This window comes from Heliangelus exortis, chromosome 6 (assembly GCF_036169615.1).
Source record: "Heliangelus exortis chromosome 6, bHelExo1.hap1, whole genome shotgun sequence".
Taxonomy (NCBI): Eukaryota; Metazoa; Chordata; class Aves; order Apodiformes; family Trochilidae; genus Heliangelus; species Heliangelus exortis.
Window position 1 is genome coordinate 28,485,582 of NC_092427.1, and position 21,360 is coordinate 28,506,941.

At 43.6% G+C, this 21,360-nt stretch overlaps 1 protein-coding gene across 1 annotated transcript; it reads right to left on the reverse strand.

Annotated features, from left to right (window-relative positions):
• Window positions 1-1,911: 1,911 nt before the first annotated feature.
• LOC139797238 (xin actin-binding repeat-containing protein 2-like) lies at window positions 1,912-14,994 on the reverse strand. The gene is made up of 3 exons (XM_071746221.1): window positions 14,781-14,994; window positions 2,712-2,869; window positions 1,912-2,454 (listed from the first exon to the last, which is right to left on the reverse strand). Exons 1-3 carry the CDS (start codon window positions 14,815-14,817, stop codon window positions 1,912-1,914), a joined length of 738 nt encoding a protein of 245 aa, XP_071602322.1. The 5' UTR covers window positions 14,818-14,994.
• Window positions 14,995-21,360: the final 6,366 nt, after the last annotated feature.

Here is a 21,360-nt window from a genome sequence, read left to right on the forward strand (position 1 = left end):
TTTTTCCTCTTGCTGCAATTACTGACATTAGTAACTGCTGTACAGTGATAAAAAGCAGAATATTGGACTGGTCTGGTAGAGCTGTGGGTATGATACGCTACGCTTTGTAGAACTGCAGGATAGTATGATAGGACACCTGTTTTTTGTTTCAAGTGTGACTTAATGTTTCTTCAAAACTAATCCTCATTCCTGGAGGAAGAGAAATAGCCACTTGCTGAGAGAAGAGAGTGCAAAGCTTAGGAATCCATGAGAGGAAAGCCCTGCACTTCTGTGTCTGTTCCCTGCTAAGCCCAATCTTGATCGTGAATTATCCGAGGAGGTGTGCTCCCTACTGTATGGCATTTTTGCATGTTAACTATACGTATTCTTTCCTGTGGGAATAAAAGTTTTGCTGTAGTCCATTTTTCCTGCCATTTTGAGAAAGGGCCTTTTATTAAAGGAAGCAGAAAGGTTTGTATTTTGTCAGGCTGTTTTCAGAGGCAATAGTATGTTGGTGTAAATGGGTCCTTCTTATCCTTACTGATGTCTGTCCATTAAATTGCAGGATTTCATCAGGACATGCAGGGGAATGAAAACTAGCACTGCACTGACTTAAGGTAAAGATACTGCAGCCCTATTTGTTTTTTACTTGAATTACTGACTTAGACAAATGACTGGCTTTAGACAAATCTCACATATGTTTCATGGATTTTGTTGTTTTTGTTTTTTTTTTTTTTTGCCTTTGCAGGAATTTTGCGGGTGTTATTTTCAGTTCTGTCAGCTACTGAAAAAACAATGTAATTTAGATATATTTGCTAATGTCGTGTGTTTTTAAAAATCCTTAATCATGGTTACAAGCAAATGGCTGAAGATGATAGAGGGATCTTCTCAAAATAATTTAAAAATGTTTACAGTGGCCTTTAGGCTAGTGCCTTTTCTGAGAGTTGTCTAACAGATGTATCCAAGTGCCTTGCCAGAAGGCTGATTATTCATCCGAGAACATTCAAAGCTGGAAGTCTCATGAAAATCTCATGGAAGTCTCTTTAGCAGCTGACCCATTTCTGGAGACTTGGGGTGATTGGTGGGTTATGGGTTACGGACTTGGTTTTGTGTTGGTGTTGGTTTTAGGGGTAGTGGTGGGAGGTCCAGTTGGGGGTTGAAAGTTTGGGGTGGGGCCTGTTGAGGGTGTGGGCATATTTTTTGTTGGTATAGATTTTGGCAGGGGCGGAGCCGCTTTGTTCTTGGGGGGTAGGACTGGCTTTGGTTGCGAGGTGGGGGTTATTCTTGACGCTGTTTGTTGTGTTGGAGTTTGTTGTGTTGGAGTCCAAATGGGTTTGCTGCCTTAATTCAGATGAATCATAGAATAATGGCTTAGGTTGGAAGGGACCTTCGAGATCATCTACTCCAACGTGCCTGCCATGGGCAGGGACACCTTCGTCTGGACAGGGTTTCTCAGTCCTCTCCTGCCCATGCTCCTATAGGAGAAAGTTGGTCTTCTGAGCTGCATGAGTGCACTGCCAGCTCCTGTTGAGCTTCTTGTCATCCAACACCCCCAAGTCTTTCTCTTCAGGGCTACTCTCAACCCCCTCTGTACCCAGCTTGGAACTGTGCCTGGGGCTGGCCTTGTCATCTTGTGTTTTAAGAAACTGAAACCAGATATGCACCAAACAGGACGATTCTTCTACCTCTAGAGCCATTTTATGTAGGGCACATTTTACCTCCGTGAAGAGAACGTTTCATAAATTTTTGGAAATAGAAGTCAGGGGCATAGTGTGCACGTTTAGTAGCATGTATCTCTGAAATACAACGGTAGTAGTATATTTTTTTTTAACACCTATCTTTTATTGATTTTAATTTTGATCTATCCACTAATTGTACTTAAGTTATTACCTAAACTAACTATCGATAAAGTTATTACAAAGTTCTATCCGATTATCCACATCCCATGCGGAACCAGAGAACGAAGCGCTTCTTCCTATTCTTTTCTTTTTTTTTTTCCTTCTGTTTTTGTAATGGGGAAGTTTGGGCCAGAGGACTTAATTTCTCTGGATCCGATGGGTGACCAGGCTGTGTTTCATCCAACTCTTTGGCCTTCTGGTCAGCGTGGCTGATGTTTTCTCCTGTGGATGTTTCCTGTAGCGGAGCAGTAACCACAAGGTCTTGGGTGGTCACTGGGGAAGGCTGCTTTTTTGATCTCCTGCGCGCCCTTCTCCTCCGCTTCTTTTGAGTGCCTCCTGGCCCTAAGTTCATGGAATCCCCTGTGTGACAAGGCTGTGTTCCCTCTGACCCTTTTTCCTTTTGCTCAGTGTGGGTCACGTTTTCCTTTGCTGAGGTTCCACAAGCTGTATCAGGAACCACAAGGTCTTCAGTGGTCCCTGGCAAAGGCTGCTTTTTTGCCTTCCTGCGTGGCCTTCTCCTACGCTTCTTCTCAGTGCCTTGTGGACTTAATTTTTCCAAGTCCTCCGTGTGACCAGGCTGTGTGAGAGATGGAGAATGCTGCATTACTATCCATACCACCACCACTACTTTAGAGAAAGCCTTCCAGAAGATGAAAGAAGTTGTCAAGTAGACAGGAGAGCTCAAAGCTATGCAACTGAAGAATTGGTGAGCTGATCCCACTGCCATGGATCACCTTCCTGCTCAGGGGTGGTAGGATATTTCACTAGGGATGTAGGATATTTCACTATGCAAAGCAAACACAGAGTTAGGATAAGGAAGTATGGATATCTTACATCAGCAAAGGAGTTGATACTCTCACTCTTGGACACAGCAGCCTTGTACAGATCCAACCTATCTTTCAGGGAGATTGTCTCCTGGAAATCCAGAGGGGTGTTATCAGTCCCAGGAGCACTCTCTTTAGGTTGTCCTCTTAGAGGTTTGCGAGAACCCGCTGTAAGTAGAAAGAAACATTGTATTTTCTATGAAGGAAACAGGTAGTTGTTCCAGATCTTGAAAGTGAAGCACTACAACTAAAACTTGACCAAAATTACAAACTCCATTTTAACCTTATTTCAAGATGTGACAAGTCATCTGTAAGCATCTGCAATTCAGCCACAGTGAATGTGGAGACAGGAGTTCAGAGTACTCCTGAAAAAGCAGCATTGGGCTACTAGCACTAGGAAATTTTTCTTTGCTTTCTACACTCATATGACTGTTGTAGAAGAATTCCCTGTGACCAGAAAAATTCTTTAAATTTGGAGTTAAGATATTTTTCTTTCATGTTTCAGACAAAGGGGAAAAAATAAATTGTGTTTTGACCATGTTTCTTGTCTGTGATCAGAGACAAAGGTGGTTTCATATAAACTCAGAGGCTGGAAGTTCCTCTTGTCCTGGCAAGATTTTTTCCTACCGTACATGAAAATTTGGGCTGAATGAATGACACTGGATGAACGGCACTTCCATACTTTTTGGGCAGGAAGGAATTTTAAGACTTCAGGAATCTAGATTTGGGAGTGCAGGCAGAAAAAAGTCTTTCTGGTAGGAGTGCCCCATCAAAAAGGTTAGGAGACCACTACCTTGGAGTAAAGCAAGACATGAGATCAGCATGGCAATGCTAACCTTCAGAGATCTTGCTGTGGTCATTTTTGGATGACATCTGTTCAAAGATTGCCCTCCCTCTTTTCACAGTCGACTCCTTCAGAGGACTGACAGAAGGGCTCCCAGGCTCACTCTTCACTGCTGATGAAAGTGAACTTCTCTCGCTTTCTGTTTCCTATCAGAAAGACATCAAGAGTATGTGTGTTAAAAGCTTTTGGTAGGAAACAGCAGTGGGGTTTGGTGGGAGAAAGGAAGTGGGAATTTGAAGAAGACACAGAGAAAAGGGGGTGCTATTGTGAGAGAGGTTTTCCCCAGAATGCCATAGAATCAATTTCTGTAGGACGAGGAATTCTGTTATCTCTCATCCTTATTGCCTTTTATCTTCCCTCGGGAAGGTGAAGGGGGGAATTGACAGCAATTCTGTCCTCTGGTTTTTGCTCTCTGGAAACCGCTGTGACACACGGTGAAAGACTTTTTAGCCCCAATAAAATTATTGAAGTTGCCCTACAGTTTTAAAGTGTTTGTAAATTGTTCCATTTGGGAATTCTTCTCTCAGACCATAGTGTCTAGTTTCTTCACCCCAAAAAAATACCAAGCAAGCACAATTGCACACTGACTTACCTGACAGGTTGGCAGATAGTGCCAGATAGAAAATACTAAAAGAACCTTGATTGATACCATTGTGGAATACAGGAAGTTATAGCACACTAATTATTACTATGCTGTTCCAAATTGTCCGCAGGGTCAGAGGAGAAGGAGGGGAGCGTGAGGCTGGGGAAACTGCCTTGCAGCCCTGGGCTCTATGTCAAGGCCACCTCAAGGTGTCCCTCCAGCCCAGGCACTTACCTTTTTAGCACCCAGGGCCTCGAAGCGGTTCCGCAGCTCCTTCACACTGACAGGGAAGGGCTGGGTGTGCTGAGGGCCATCTGGGTTCTCCTGGAGCCCGTCTGCCCTGCTGCTCCCTGCCGACACTCGGGCCACAGTGCTGCTGCAGCTGATGATGTGCGGCAGACGGGCCCGTGGTGCTGGTGAGCGTGGGAGCACTGGGCCTGCTCTTGAAGCGGCAGCAGACTCCCATTTCTGCACGAGTAGCCCTACGGAGCCCTTGTGCAGGGGAAAGTCTGCCAGCTCCAGCGTGGCCTGCCAATAGAACATGTACCTGGGGTCAGAGACAGAGCTCTTGGTGGGGCAAAAAAAAGAAGGTTTTCAGACCTGTATAAGAAGGCACAGGCAACTCAGGGGGAGCACAGAGATCTCGTTTGGTAATAGGGAGAGAAACTGAGGAAGGCGAAAGCCCATCTGGAACTGAACATGGCCACCGACATAAGAGGGCAATAAAGAAAGTTTCTATAAATCCACCAAGACTACAAAGAGAGCCTGGGCCAGTCTCCATCCCTTACTGGATGCAGAGGGCAACATTGCAAGCAAAGAGGAGGAAAAGGCTGAGATACTTAATGCCGCCTCTGCCTCCATCTTTCATAGTCAGACCAGCTACCACCAGAGTGTTGAGCCTCCTGAGCTGGAAGATAAGGATGGAGAGCAGATGCTATTCTAGCAAATGTTGCAAGGTTGCAGTGTTTTGTGGTAAATCACACTGGAGCACTAATTCTTGTGTCTTAGCAGGAAAATCAGTGCATTTTCCCATGGAATAAGAGAAGATTAAAAAGTGCATTGCTCATATTCTTGGGACTTGAGGAAAGTCATGCTTATTTTTTTTCCTTTTATCCCCTCATTCTCACTTATTGCATGAGCAATATCAGGCTCCACACTAGACAGCCCATAAAAAAAAAAAAAAAAAATCAAAAAAACCCCCACTGACTTGTATATTTGTAGGGAGTGTGTCTTACCGCGGTGTTCTTCTCGATTAAGTTTTCTTTCGCGAGCATTGCTGAGCTCACAGTCTGCCTGTTTAAAAGAAGACGAATTTTGTGTTAGAAGTTTGTTCCTTTTTCTCTTTTCTTCTTCCTGCCCCGTCCCCAAATCTTTAATGGTTTACATTCATCTCTGGAAGCTTTTGGTCTTTGTAACTATTTTTCTTATCAATACAATCACTATAGAACGAGTGCTAGCTTTCCAGTCTATGCTGTTTGGTGGCTACAACAAATGAATTCAAAGAAGGAAATCCAAATAAAATTAAGAATTTTAAATCGTAAAACTTGTAAAGTGCAGGTAACTTTGCAATTATTGAAGATAGTCCTATTTGCTGGAAAAGAAAAACAGACAAACAAACAAAAAGAGACCTGAGAATCTAATCCCAGATGCTAAGGAAACTGGATAGTTATTCAGTTCTGTCTTTTGCTTCAGAATCCCTGTAAGCAACACTCAGACCCTCTGTCAGCAGATGTAGATTACAGCAAGAGTGAATGTTTACAGACTATTTCTTGTAGCCCAGTTTAGAGTTGCAGAATGATTTTGCTTGGCAGGGATGTAGGTCCTCTATTTCTACCTCCTTTTTTTCTGCTCACATAGAGCTGTGTCTGTTCCCAACTTACATGTCTCCTCGTTTGCTAGGAGAGCCTTCAACCCACGTGTGTCTCGATGGCACGTCCGTAGGTAAAGACAGCAGGCAAGAGGCACTGCCTTCTGAAGCAGACCCAGATGGATTCTGGTTGCTAGGCTCGCTCCAAGTCCTCACAATCAAGCTGGCCTTCTAGAACTCTAGACCAGCCTATTAGCAGGTGGGGACAGAACCTGTTCTGTAACAGGTTTTCCCCAAATGACCTGGTGTCCTTAGGGACACAGTTTTGTTATGACTCTTCACGAGGTCATAAAAGCCCCCAGATATGGGCAGCACCTCTTTTTCATTGCAATTGTCAACTACTTGCCTAACTTGAGATTCTCTCTAACATTCAGCGAGGCAGAAATGTTCTGCGAGCATTGGTGTGCCACGCGTGGTTTTCTTTGGTTTTAATTTGTTTTCCCTTCTCTCTTTTAGTAATATTATGGAGACTTTTCTGTCTTTCAGGCTAAGCCTCCTTCCCCAACAGAAAGTTTAAAGGACCCTTCAGCTAAGTACAGGGTACACCGGGGGTTCGCTCTTGCACCCACTTTTGTGCCACGTGTTTTGTAACTTCAAAATGAGCTGAAATCATGAAAAACTGCAGGCCATGAAATGTACAAAACAACAACATGATTTAAAATACTTAAAAATTCTATACCCACCGTCACTGCCCCCTTTGAAAGTATAACAACACTTATACTGGTATAAAACTTAGTGTGCAACAAGTTGATTATTAATGACCCTGTACAGAACAGGAGTAGCAGCATTTGAGGCAGCTGTACTTTGATCATGTCTCCCAGACTTTGTCACGTGTGGCATGCAATCTGTACCAGATTTCCAATTTCATACATTTTTTGGTACTGTCTGTTTTATTTATTGGGGAAATAAAATAAATTTGGCGTTCACAAAACCCTATTACAGAATACTTGGAAGTTTTCTCTTTACATAAAATTTATGTTCAGCCTGGTTTTCCACCAGGGAGACAAATAGGGAAAATCCTAGTAAGGAAAGACTAGTCCTGTCAGTATGTCTTTAGCTCAAGGCATCACGTTGCCCAGCTAAGCCCTTCACAGGCTGGGATGTGCTCACTACCTGAGGGCTGTGGCTGGGAGAATGCTTTAGAGCACTTCTCCTCAGAATGTTTAGATGAAAATGTGGCCTCTGCAAGAGAACAAAGCTTTTAAAAGAGAGTGAGACCCAAGGGATTAAGAGGCAATATTTTCAGGTTGATTTGGGAAGGTGTCTTCTGGTCCTCTAGTTCTACCTCGTTTTTATCCTGCTCACAAAGGGCTGTGTCTGTTCCCAACTTACATGTCTCCTCGTTGCCTCAGAGAGCCTTCAGCCCACGTGTGTCTCGATGGCACGTCCGTAGGTGAAGACAGCAGGCAAGAGGCACTGCCTTCTGAGGCAGACCCAGACGGATTCGAGGGCTGTGAGGTCACAATGGCACTTCCCAGTCCTCACAACCAAGGTGGCCTTCTAGAACTCTGGTTGTGTATTTGTGTGGCCAACAAGTGCCTTGCTAGGGCCATAGTCCAAAGTGGGCATCCAGAAGGTGGAGATTTTTAAAGGAGAAAAGCCCTACCAGCTTCCCCAGAGTAGACTGGATCTGCAAGCCCTCCCCCTGCGTACACACGGGTCTGCCATTTTACGGTGCCACCGTTTTGTTCTCCATCATAGCCCTTGTCTCTCCTGGTGACTGCTGGCAAGCGCGGCCACCCCTGCCCCCACAGGCAGCGGCACCTCAGGAGAGGAAGCCCCGGTGGCAGCACACAGGGAGGCCAAGGCTTTGGTTAGTGCCATTTCCCACGTGGCTTTGAGTGGTGCAGAAGGCATTTCCTATAGCAATTGTTTGGTTTTTATTGTACATTTTCCAGCCAGAGTGGACTTTTTTTAAAAAAAACCAATAAAATCAAAGGAGAGTGTTGAAATGTGAAATCTGGTCTGAGTCTTTTTACAGGCATTGTTTGTCCACTTGTTACTCATAATGCAAACACAGTATTGCCATGTGACTACTTGAAAAATTCTTTTTAGTTTCATATGAGAGAGATGCAGAAACAGAAAAAGAAATGCCTGCAATATCTGTTATATGTTTTATTAATGAATAGGTAGTGTCCATTTTTTTGTATTTCTTTCACTAGGAAAATTCTGTCATAGAAGGAAAATACTGAAAATTGGTTATGTGTAGAGTCTTTTCAAGAAAAAAAAGATTGTAACTGTGTGCTCCTGTAATTAGATACCCTAGTTGTTGAGGACAGCAACAGTTGTTGAGGACAGCATAAATCCAGAATTTGACTTTAATGTGTCTTAAGGGAAAATATAGAGGTGAAAAGAGAATTTTATTTTTTTTTTTTAGTTCAAAACCAGGAAGGAGTTTCCTTGTGCCACAGCAAGATTTTTTTCCTCTTGCTGCAATTACTGACATTAGTAACTGCTGTACAGTGATAAAAAACAGAATATTGGACTGGTCTGGTAGAGCTGTGGGTATGATACGCTACGCTTTGTAGAACTGCAGGATAGTATGATAGGACACCTGTTTTTTGTATCAAGTGTGACTTAATGTTTCTTCAAAACTAATCCTCATTCCTGGAGGAAGAGAAATAGCCACTTGCTGAGAGAAGAGCGTGCAAAGCTAAGGAATCCATGAGAGGAAAGCCCTGCACTTCTGTGTCTGTTCCCTGCTAAGCCCAATCTTGATCATGAATTATCCAAGGAGGTGTGCTCCCTACTGTATGGCATTTTTGCATGTTAACTTTACATATTCTTTCCTGTGGGAACAGAAGTTTTGCTGTAGTCCATTTTTCCTACCATTTTGAGGAAGCCTTTATTTCAGTCATCTCATGCTTTCCCAAAGGAAGATGCTTTTTCTGTGACTCATATAAGGGGGTGTTTTTTAATTTTGTTAAAGGAAGCAGAAAGGTTTGTATTTTGTCAGGCTGTTTTCAGAGGCAATAGTATGTTGGTGTAAATGGGTTCTTCTTATCCTTACTGATGTCTGTCCATTAAATTGCAGGATTTCATCAGGACACGCAGGAGAATGAAAACTAGCACTGCACTGACTTAAGGTAAAGATACTGCAACCCTAATTGCTTTTTACTTGAATTACTGACTTGCCTGTGCTCACGCCTACCTGTATGCACTTAAAGGAACACCCACCATTTCACCCTCAAGGTCATTCCTCATTCCTGACTGTCCAAACAGATCTTACATCAAAAAGTGATTTTACAGTGTTGGGGGATATTTAAAAGTTTAATCTGCGTAGATCTTTACATATTTTAGACAAATCTCACATATGTTTCATGGATTTTGTTGTTGGTTTGGTTTTTTTTTTTTGCCTTTGCAGGAATTTTGCGGGTGTTATGTTCAGTTGTCAGCTACTGAAAAAACAATGTAATTTAGATATATTTCCTAATGTCTTGTGTTTTTAAAAATAGTTAATCATGGTTACAAGCAAATGGCTGAAGATGATAGAGGGATCTTCCCAAAATAATTTTAAAATGTTTACAGTGGCCTTTAGGCTAGTGCCTTTTCTCAGAGTTGTCCAACAGAGGTATCCAAGTGCCTTGCCAGAAGGCTGATTATTCATCCGAGAACATTCAAAGTTGGAAGTCTCATGAAAATCTCAAGGAAGTCTCTTTAGCAGCTGACCCATTTCTGGAGACTTGGGGCGATTGGGGGGTTATGGGTTACGGACTTGGTTTTGTGTTGGTGTTGGTTTTAGGGGTAGTGGTGGGAGGTCCTGTTGGGGGTTGAAAGTTTGGGGTGGGGCCTGTTGAGGGTGTGGGCATATTTTTTGTTGGTATAGATTTTGGCAGGGGCGTAGCGGGTTTGTTCTTGGGGGGTAGGACTGGCTTTGGTTGCGGGGTGGGGCTATTGTTGACGCTGTTTGTTGTGTTAGAGCTTGTGCGGCGCTTGTCACACGGAGCTATTTGGGCGGTTTAAGGCGGGGGGGTGTCGGAGAATAGTTTACTGGAAGATGCCAGCTTTGGGAGTTGGAGATAGAGGTTTAAGTCTTTTTTTCTGATAAGGCTCTAAGACAAACTCTAAGAAGGGGAGTCGTTTTCACTCTTTGGTTTACAACACCAGTGTTTTTCTAAACTATTAGAGTATTTTAGTAGTTGCGTCTTTTGTTCTCTAGGGTGCTTGAGCCGCTAAGGAATACTTTAATGGTTTTCTATGCCTAATTTTGCATCCTGGATACTATTTCAATATGATTTCTACATGACATGGGCACCCCAATTTGTCTTATTTTCAATGTTCACTTCATTTCATATATAAATATTCACGTCTTATATGAAAAGCGTTTACTTCAGTGTGAGGCAAAGAAGAGGCTCATCTTTTTGAGGAACACTGAGAAGCTCCTCTCCTTAGTGAAACCGAGACTCTGGCATTAGGCAAATGGGTTTGCTGCCTTAATTCAGATGAATCATAGAATAATGGCTTAGGTTGGAAGGGACCTTCAAGATCATCTACTCCAACGTCCCTGCCATGGTAAGGGACACCTTCGTCTGGACAGGGTTTCTCAATCCTCATCCTACCTGGCCTTGAACACCTCGAGGAAGGGGGCATCCACACATTCTCTGGGCAGTCTGTTGCAGAGTCTCACTACCTTTGTACTGATGAACCTCTTCCTAAAATCCATTCTTCTTCAGTTTAAAAGCATTTGCCCTTGTCCTATTGGTGGACACTCTTATGAGAAGTCCCTCTGCAGCCTTCCTGTAGGTTCCCTTTAGATATTGGAAGGAAGCTCTTGGTCCCCCCCAGAGTCTTCTCTTCTTCAGGCTGAACAATCCCAGCTCCCTCAGCCTGTCCTTGTAGCAGAGGTGCTCCAGCCCCTGGATCATCTTTGTGGCCCTCCTCTGGACTCCTTGCAACAGATCTGTGACCTTCCTGTGGTGGGGACACCAGAAGTGGATGCAGTATTCGAGGTGGGGTCTGACAAGAGCAGAGTAGAGGGGGAGAAGCACCTCTCTCTATCTCCTGCCCACGCTCGTTTTGATGCATCCTAGGAGAGAGTTGGTCTTCTGAGCTGCATGAGTGCACTGCCAGCTCCTGTTGAGCTTCTTGTCATCCAACACCCCCAAGGCCTTCTCTTCAGGGCTACTCTCATCCCCCTCTGTACCCAGCTTGGAACTGTGCCTGGGACTGGCCTTGTCATCTTGTGTTTTAATAAACTGAAACCAGATGTGCACCAAACAGGACGATTCTTTTACCTCTAGAGCCATTTTAGGTAGGGCACATTTCACCTCCGTGAAGAGAACGTTTCATAAATTTTAGGAAATAGAAGTCAGGGGCATAGTGTGCACATTTAGTAGCATGTATCTCTGAAATACAACGGTACTAGCATATTTGTTTTTTAACACCTATGTTTTATTGATTTTAATTTTGATCTATCCACTAATTATGCTTAAGTTATTACCTAAACTAACTATCGATAAAGTTATTACAAAGTTCTATCTATTTATCCACATCCCATGCGGAACCAGAGAACGAAGCGCTTCTTCCTATTCTTTTCTTTTTTCTTTTCCTTCTGTTTTTGTAATGGGGAAGTTTGGGCCAGAGGACTTAATTTCTCTGGATCCGATGGGTGACCGGGCTGTGTTTCATCCAACTCTTTGGCCTTCTGGTCAGCGTGGCTCATGTTTTCTCCTGTGGATGTTTCCTGTAGCGGAGCAGTAACCACAAGGTCTTGGGTGGTCACTGGGGAAGGCTGCTTTTTTGATCTTCTGCGCGCCCTTCTCCTCCGCTTCTTTTGAGTGCCTCCTGGCCCTAAGTTCATCGAATCCCCTGTGTGACAAGGCTGTGTTCTATCTGACCCTTTTTCCTTTTGCTCATCGTGGGTCATGTTTTCCTTTGCTGAGATTCTATGTTCCGTATCAGTAACCACAAGGTCTTCAGTGGTCCCTGGCAAAGGCTGCTTTTTTGCCTTCCTGCGTGGCCTTCTCCTACGCTTCTTCTCAGTGCCTTGTGGATTTAATTTGTCGGAGTCCTCCGTGTGACCAGGCTGTGTGAGAGATGGAGAATGGTGCATTGCTATCCATACCACCACCACTACTTTAGAGAAAGCCTTCCAGAAGATGAAAGAAGTTGTCAAGTAGACAGGAGAGCTCCAAGCTATGGAACTGAAGGATTGGCGAACTGAAACCGCTGCCATGGATCACCTTCCAGCTCAGGAAGCTGGGACCAACAGGGTGGTGGGAATGGATTATAGAAATGGGGGCATTTGCATTGAGTGTCATGTTAGTTTGTAGCAGAATATGTAGAGGAATGGCCTGAGCATGCGTACACAGCCCCATGCTTGAGGCACTCAGGTGCTAAGTATGAGATGGGAGGCGTGAGCTTGTGTCAAGCCCACCTGTGCTAAGCCCCCCGCCCAGTTAGGGTTTGCCTCAGCTGCGCATGAGCAGGATTGGGGGGGCCAATAAAAGGGGAGCTTCCGAACACACGCTTGGCTCACTCTGGAGCAGCCAAAGGAGGAGGTCAGCTGAGTCTGGAGCAGAAGCACCAAACGAGGCTAGCCAAGTCTAAAGGCAGCAAAACCGGAGCACTGACTGTGCCCCTTGGTGAGAACACCTCTTTGACTTCGGAGCACTGTATGCCAAGAAAGGTTTGCCTGCTTTAATTGGCCTTAAAATTGTCGTTGTGTTTATTTGATGTTTTGTAATGTGCTTTTTGAGTGCTGTCTCCTCATCTTTTCCTTCTGTCTGTTGTCCTCATCTTTTCCTTCTGTCTGCTATAAAAAATCACCGCAAAGGACAAGGGCACAGAGTGTTTGAGGCAGTGGGTGGTGTGAGAGACCCGTCCTCAGGAGGGGTATTCTGGGAAGTGGTGTGAAACACCAGTGTAAGCTGCCTGAACAGAGCCTCATGAGCATTCCAAAGGGATTGCGGGAGAGGGGGGAGACAGCAATAGGGGTCTGAGCTGTCCTTTCAGTCTGCTAAACATCTTGTGCATCTTGCTGCTAGATACCTAGTGCAAAAAGAGATCTATAAGCTATCTATATATAAGCTATCTATAAGATCTATAAGCTTCCAGCATCTCAAATCAGGGCATCTCCTTGAAATCCAGAAGAGAAACTTCTATGAGGATGGACACTGGGGAAAGGTTTTGTTCATAATGAAAACTCTTCAGTAAAGCATACAATTATAAGTTTTCCTCGAGCTATCTAGCAGGGCGTTCCTCACTTGTTAGTGTTAAAAATGGTATTGTTACCTGTACAGATTGGTGCTGATGCTGGCACTGAGAAGAGGTCTCCTGTAAAGAGTTCATCTGAGCCTTGTCGAATTGTTTTCTCACAGCTGCCAGGCCACCAGGCACAGTACAGAAGTTGGCTTTCTCTGAAGTCTAGAGTGGTAAAATAAGGCCAGTTATATTACATTTGTGCTAGGAAGGTACTCCTATGGGGTGATTATATTTTTGGGGGGAAGTAGTTAATAGCAGTATAAGCTATAATGCGTATAAATTTCAAATGGAAACACGTGGAAGAACTTGGTTACGTCTGTAGCCTCTTACAGGCGCCTTGCACTGATGTAGTCTACAAACCCTACTTATTTTAGCAGTATTCCTAAATTAACATCAGCGTTTAGAATGAATACAGTATTGAGTTATTTTTCCAAGCATTGCCATCAAAATACAAAACACCTCTGAAGTGTTAATATTAACTGCTGAATCTCACTGTACCATATTAGGACTACTACTTGTCAACCAAAAACGAGGACCTACAAATTATAAACTTCTTTGGGGATTTTGCAATCTAGAATTAAACCCTGGTTGCTAAACGCCCTGTGTGAGATAGCTGCTACTCTTGTTGCATTTCCATTTCTGTCCAAGACAGTTTCTGAGGGCCCGGTGGTTGCCTTTGTAGTTTTAGGGATCAGCCATGTATTGCAGCTAAATAATACTCTGTCTTTGCAGGAATGACTCTGGCAGCCATAAGTACTGTTTCTGGCTGTTTCATATGACAGTACATAGGAGCTAAGATCTGAAGAGCTGAGTTTAAGATATTTCTGACTGTTAGGTGTGTAGTGAAGTGGTATTGCTCTGTTTTAACAGATGATAAAATCTGTTAGCCAAATACTTTGTGTGCTGCTTGGTATTAATATTAAACTTTGCTCTAAAATACCTAATCCCTATTTGGTTTCAAATTTTGACCCTCATAATTCACTAGGAATGTAGGATATTTTACTTTGGAAAGCTAACAGCATTAAGATAAGAAAACATGGAAATCTTACATCAGCAAAGGAGGTGGTACTCTGTCTGTTGGACACAGCAGCCTTGTACAAAGCCAGTCTTTCTCTCAGGGAGATGGTCTCCTGGAAATCCAGAGGTGTGTTGTCGGTGCCAGGAGTGCTCTTTTTAGGTTTGCAAGAACCCACTGTAAGTAGAAAGAGACATTGTATTTCCTATGAAGGAAACAGGTACTCTTTTCCAAATCTTGAAGGAAAAGCTGTACAACTAAAACTTTATCAAAATTACAAACTCCATTTTAACCTTATTTCAAGATGTGAAAAGTCATCTGTAAGCATCTGCAATTAAGCCACAGTGAATGTGGAGACAGCAGTTCAGAGTGCTCCTGAAGGAGTAGCATTGGGTTACTAGCAGTAGGAAATTTTTCTTTGCTTTCTAAACTCATATGACTGTATTAGAAGAATTCCATGTAGCCAGGCACAAAAAAGTCTTTCTGGTAGAGGTGGACCATCACAAAGGTTAGGAGACCACTACCTTGGAGTAAAGCAAGACATGAGATCAACATGGCAATGCTAACCTTCGGAGATCTTGCTGTGGTCATTTTCTGATGACATCTTTTCAAAGATTGCTCGCCCTCTTTTCACAGCTGACTCCTTCAGAGGACTGACAGAAGGGCTCCCAGGCTCAGTCTTCAGTGCTAATGTAAGTGAACTTTTTTCTGTTTCCTGTCAGAAAGACATCAAGAGTATGTGTGGTAAAAGCCATTGGTAGGAAACAGGAGTGGGGTTTGGTGGGAGGAATGAGGTGGGAGTTTGAAGAAGGCACAGAAAAAGGGGGTGCTGTTGTGAGAGAGGTGTTCCCCACAATGCCATAGAATCAATTTTTGTAATACCAGAAATTCTGTTATCTCTCGTCCTTATTCCCATTTATCTTCCCTCGGGAAGGTGAAGGGGGGAGGGGGAGAATTGACAAAAAATTCTGTCCTCTGGTCTTTGTTCTGTGCAAACCGCTGAAGCTGTGACCCATGGTGAAAGACATTTAGCCACAATAAAATTATTGAAGTTGTCCTAATTAAGATAACTTACGAAGTTTTTGGTCCCCTATAGTAATGTGAAATATTTTTTTTAAGATTAAAAAAGGCCAGCTTCACCTGAGATCATTAAAAGAAAAATCACTGACTTTTCTCAATGAAACCTCTGATGGCAAAGAAAGGTTGCAGTTTGTCCAGACCTTTCATTTTATGTCAGTGAAAGCCAGTGGGTGAAGTGACAGCAGGTTTCTCAGTCGAAAGGGAGTCAATACTGTTCTACAAATAAGAAGCAATTGCTTCAAAAAAGTTTTAGAGTGTTTGTAAGCTGTTCCATTTGAGAGTCTTCTCTCAGACCATAGTGTCTAGTTTCTTGACCCTGAGAAAATACCAAGCAAGCACAATTGCACACTGACTTACCTGACAGGTTGGCAGATAGTGCCAGATAGAAAATACTAAAAGAACCTTGATTGATACCATTGTGGAATACAGGAAGTTACAGCACACTAATTATTACTATGCTGTTCCAAATTGTCCGCAGGGTCAGAGGAGAAGGAGGGGAGTGTGAGGCTGGGGAAACTGCCTTGCAGCCCTGGGCTCTATGTCAAGGCCACCTCAAGGTGTCCCTCCAGCCCAGGCACTTACCTTTTTAGCACCCAGGGCCTCAAAGCGGTTCCTCAGCTCCTTCACACTGACAGGGAAGGGCTGGGTGTGCTGAGGGCCATCTGGGTTCTTCTGGAGCCCGTCTGCCCTGCTGCTCCCTGCCGACACTCGGGCCACAGTGCTGCTGCAGCTGATGATGTGCGGCAGACGGGCCCGTGGTGCTGGTGAGCGTGGGAGCACTGGGCCCGCTCTTGAAGCGGCAGCAGACTCCCATTTCTGCACAAGTAGCCCTACGGAGCCCTTGTGCAGGGGAAAGTCTGCCAGCTCCAGCGTGGCCTGCCAATAGAACATGTACCTGGGGTCAGAGACAGAGCTCTTGGTGGGGCAAAAAAAGAAGGGTTTCCGACCTGTGTAAGAAGGGACAGGCAACTCAGGGTAATCTCGTTTGGTAATAGGGAGAGAAACTGAGGAAGGCGAAAGCCCATCTGGAACTGAACATGGCCACCGACATAAGAGGGCAATAAAGAAAGTTTCAAAGAGAGCCTGGGCCAGTCTCCATCCCTTACTGGATGCAGAGGGCAACATTGCAAGCAAAGAGGAGGAAAAGGCTGAGATACTTAATGCTGCCTCTGCCTCCATCTTTCATAGTCAGACCAGCTACCACCAGAGTGTTGAGCCTCCTGAGCTGGAAGATAAGGACGGAGAGCAGATGCTATTCTTAGTAAATGTTGCAAGGTTGCAGTGTTTTGAGGTAAATCACACTGGAGCACTAATTCTTGTGTCTTAGCAGGAAAATCAGTGCATTTTCCCATGGAATAAGAGACGACTAAAAAGTGCATTGCTCATATTCTTGGGACTTGAGGAAAGTCATGCTTATTTTTTTTCCTTTTATCCCCTCATTCTCACTTAATGCATGAGCAATATCAGGCTCCACACTACAGAGCCCATTAAAAAAGAAAAAAAATCAAAAAAACCCCCACTGACTTGTATATTTGTAGGGAGTGTGTCTTACCGCGGTGTTCTTCTCAATTAAGTTTTGTTTTGCCAGCATTGCTGAGCTCACAGTCTGCCTGTTTAAAAGAAGACGAATTTTGTGTTAGAAGTTTGTTCCTTTTTCTCTTTTCTTCTTCCTGCCCCGTCCCCAAATCTTTAATGGTTTAGATTCATCTCTGGAAGCTTTTGGTCTTTTTAACTATTTTTCTTATCAATACAATCACTATAGAACGAGTGCTAGCTTTCCAGTCTATGCTGTTTGTTGGCTACAACAAATGAATTCAAAGAAGGAAATCCAAATAAAATTAAGAATTTTAAATCGTAAAACTTGTAAAGTGCAGGTAACTTTGCAATTATTGAAGATAGTCCTATTTGCTGGAAAAGAAAAACAAACAAACAAACAAACAGAGACCTGAGAATCTAATCCCAGATGCTAAGGAAACTGGATAGTTATTCAGTTCTGTCTTTTGCTTCAGAATCCCTGTAAGCAACACTCAGACCCTCTGTCAGCAGATGTAGATTACAGCAAGAGTGAATGTTTACAGACTATTTCTTGTAGCCCAGTTTAGAGTTGCAGAATGATTTTGCTTGGCAGGGATGTCTGTAGGTCCTCTATTTCTACCTCCTTTTTTTCTGCTCACATAGAGCTGTGTCTGTTCCCAACTTACATGTCTCCTCGTTTGCTAGGAGAGCCTTCAACCCACGTGTGTCTCGATGGCACGTCCGTAGGTAAAGACAGCAGGCAAGAGGCGCTGCCTTCTAAAGCAGACCCAGATGGATTCTGGTTGCTAGGCTCGCTCCAAGTCCTCACAATCAAGCTGGCCTTCTAGAACTCTAGACCAGCCTATTAGCAGGTGGGGACAGAACCTGTTCTGTAACAGGTTTTCCCCAAATGCCCTGGTGTCCTTAGGGACACAATTTTGTTATGACTCTTCACGAGGTCATAAAAGCCCCCAGATATGGGCAGCACCTCTTTTTCATTGCAATTGTCAACTACTTGCCTAACTTGAGATTCTCTCTAACATTCAGCGAGGCAGAAATGTTCTGCGAGCATTGGTGTGCCACGCGTGGTTTTCTTTGGTTTTAATTTGTTTTCCCTTCTCACTTTTAGTAATATTATGGAGACTTTTCTTTCGTTCAGGCTAATCGTCCTTCCCCAACAGAAAGTTTAAAGGACCCTTCAGCTAAGTACAGGGTACACTGGGGGTTCGCTCTGTCACCCGCTTTTGTGCCACGTGTTTTGTAACTTCAAAATGAGCTGAAATCATGAAAAACTGCAGGCCATGAAATGTACAAAACAACAACATGATTTAAAATACTTAAAAATTCTATACCCACCATCACCGCCCCCTTTGAAAGTATAACAACACCTATACTGGTATAAAACTTATTGTGCAACAAGTTGATCATTGATGACCCTGTACAGAGCAGGAGCAGCATCATTTGAGGCAGCTGTACTTTGATCATGTCTCCCAGACTTTGTCACGTGTGGCATGCAATCTGTACCAGATTTCCAATTTCATACATTTTTTGGTACCGTCTGTTTTATTTATTGGGGAAATAAAATAAATTTGGCGTTCACAAAACCCTATTACAGAATACTTGGAAGTTTTCTCTTTACATAAAGTTTATGTTCAGCCTGGTTTTCCACCAGGGAGACAAATAGGGAAAATCCTAGTAAGGAAAGACTAGTCCTGTCAGTATGTCTTTAGCTCAAGGCATCACGTTGCCCAGCTAAGCCCTTCACAGGCTGGGATGTGCTCACTACCTGAGGGCTGTGGCCGGGAGAATGCCTTAGAGCACTTCTCGTCAGAATGTTTAGATGAAAATGTGGCCTCTGTAAGAGAACAAAGCTTTTAAAAGAGAGTGAGACCCAAGGGATTAAGAGGCAATATTTTCAGGTTGATTTGGGAAGGTGTCTTCTGGTCCTCTAGTTCTACCTCGTTTTTATCCTGCCCACATAGGGCTGTGTCTGTTCCCAACTTACATGTCTCCTCGTTGCCTCAGAGAGCCTTCAACCCACGTGTGTCTCGATGGCACGTCCGTAGGTAAAGACAGCAGGCAAGAGGCACTGCCTTCTGAGGCAGACCCAGACGGATTCGAGGGCTGTGAGGTCACAATGGCACTTCCCAGTCCTCACAACCAAAGTGGCCTTCTAGAACTCTGGTTGTGTATTTGTGTGGCCAACAAGTGCCTTGCTAGGGCCATAGTCCAAAGTGGGCATCCAGAAGGTGGAGATTTTTAAAGGAGAAAAGCCCTACCAGCTTCCCCAGAGTAGACTGGATCTGCAAGCCCTCCCCCTGCGTAGACACGGGTCTGCCATTTTACGGTGCCACCGTTTTGTTCTCCATCATAGCCCTTGTCTCTCCTGGTGACTGCTGGCAAGCGCGGCCACCCCTGCCCCCACAGGCAGCGGCACCTCAGGAGAGGAAGCCCCGGTGGCAGCACACAGGGAGGCCAAGGCTTTGGTCAGCGCCATTTCCCACGTGGCTTTGAGTGGTGCAGAAGGCATTTCCTATAGCAATTGTTTGGGTTTTAATGTACATTTTCCAGCCAGAGTGGATGTTTTTTAAAAAAACCAATAAAATCAAAGGAGAGTGTTGAAATGTGAAATCTGGTCTGAGTCTTTTTACAGGCATTGTTTGTCCACTTGTTACTCATAATGCAAACACGGTATTGCCACGTGACTACTTGAAAAATTGTATTTAGTTTCATATGAGAGAGATGCAGAAACAGAAAAAGAAATGCCTGCAATATCTGTTATATGTTTTATTAATGAATAGGTAGTGTCCATTTTTTTGTATTTCTTTCACTAGGAAAATTCTGTCATAGAAGGAAAATACTGAAAATTGGTTATGTGTAGAGTCTTTTCAAGAAAAAAAAGATTGTAACTGTGTGCTCCTGTAATTAGATACCGTAGTTGTTGAGGACAGCAACAGTTGTTGAGGACAGCATAAATCCAGAATTTGACTTTAATGTGTCTTAAGGGAAAATATGGAGGTGAAAAGAGAATTTTATTTTTTTTTTTAGTTCAAAACCAGGAAGGAGTTTCCTTGTGCCACAGCAAGATTTTTTTCCTCTTGCTGCAATTACTGACATTAGTAACTGCTGTACAGTGATAAAAAGCAGAATATTGGACTGGTCTGGTAGAGCTGTGGGTATGATACGCTACGCTTTGTAGAACTGCAGGATAGTATGATAGGACACCTGTTTTTTGTATCAAGTGTGACTTAATGTTTCTTCAAAACTAATCCTCATTCCTGGAGGAAGAGAAATAGCCACTTGCTGAGAGAAGAGAGTGCAAAGCTTAGGAATCCATGAGAGGAAAGCCCTGCACTTCTGTGTCTGTTCCCTGCTAAGCCCAATCTTGATCATGAATTATCCGAGGAGGTGTGCTCCCTACTGTATGGCATTTTTGCATGTTAACTATATGTATTCTTTCCTGTGGGAATAAAAGTTTTGCTGTAGTCCATTTTTCCTGCCATTTTGAGAAAGGGCCTTTTATTAAAGGAAGCAGAAAGGTTTGTATTTTGTCAGGCTGTTTTCAGAGGCAATAGTATGTTGGTGTAAATGGGTTCTTCTTATCCTTACTGATGTCTGTCCATTAAATTGCAGGATTTCATCAGGACATGCAGGGGAATGAAAACTAGCACTGCACTGACTTAAGGTAAAGATACTGCAGCCCTATTTGTTTTTTACTTGAATTACTGACTTAGACAAATGACTGGCTTTAGACAAATCTCACATATGTTTCATGGATTTTGTTGTTTTTGTTTTTTTTTTTTTTTGCCTTTGCAGGAATTTTGCGGGTGTTATTTTCAGTTCTGTCAGCTACTGAAAAAACAATGTAATTTAGATATATTTGCTAATGTCGTGTGTTTTTAAAAATCCTTAATCATGGTTACAAGCAAATGGCTGAAGATGATAGAGGGATCTTCTCAAAATAATTTTAAAATGTTTACAGTGGCCTTTAGGCTAGTGCCTTTTCTGAGAGTTGTCCAACAGATGTATCCAAGTGCCTTGCCAGAAGGCTGATTATTCATCCGAGAACATTCAAAGCTGGAAGTCTCATGAAAATCTCATGGAAGTCTCTTTAGCAGCTGACCCATTTCTGGAGACTTGGGGTGATTGGTGGGTTATGGGTTACGGACTTGGTTTTGTGTTGGTGTTGGTTTTAGGGGTAGTGGTGGGAGGTCCAGTTGGGGGTTGAAAGTTTGGGGTGGGGCCTGTTGAGGGTGTGGGCATATTTTTTGTTGGTATAGATTTTGGCAGGGGCGGAGCCGCTTTGTTCTTGGGGGGTAGGACTGGTTTTGGTTGCGAGGTGGGGGTTATTCTTGACGCTGTTTGTTGTGTTGGAGTTTGTTGTGTTGGAGTCCAAATGGGTTTGCTGCCTTAATTCAGATGAATCATAGAATAATGGCTTAGGTTGGAAGGGACCTTCGAGATCATCTACTCCAACGTGCCTGCCATGGGCAGGGACACCTTCATCTGGACAGGGTTTCTCAGTCCTCTCCTGCCCATGCTCCTATAGGAG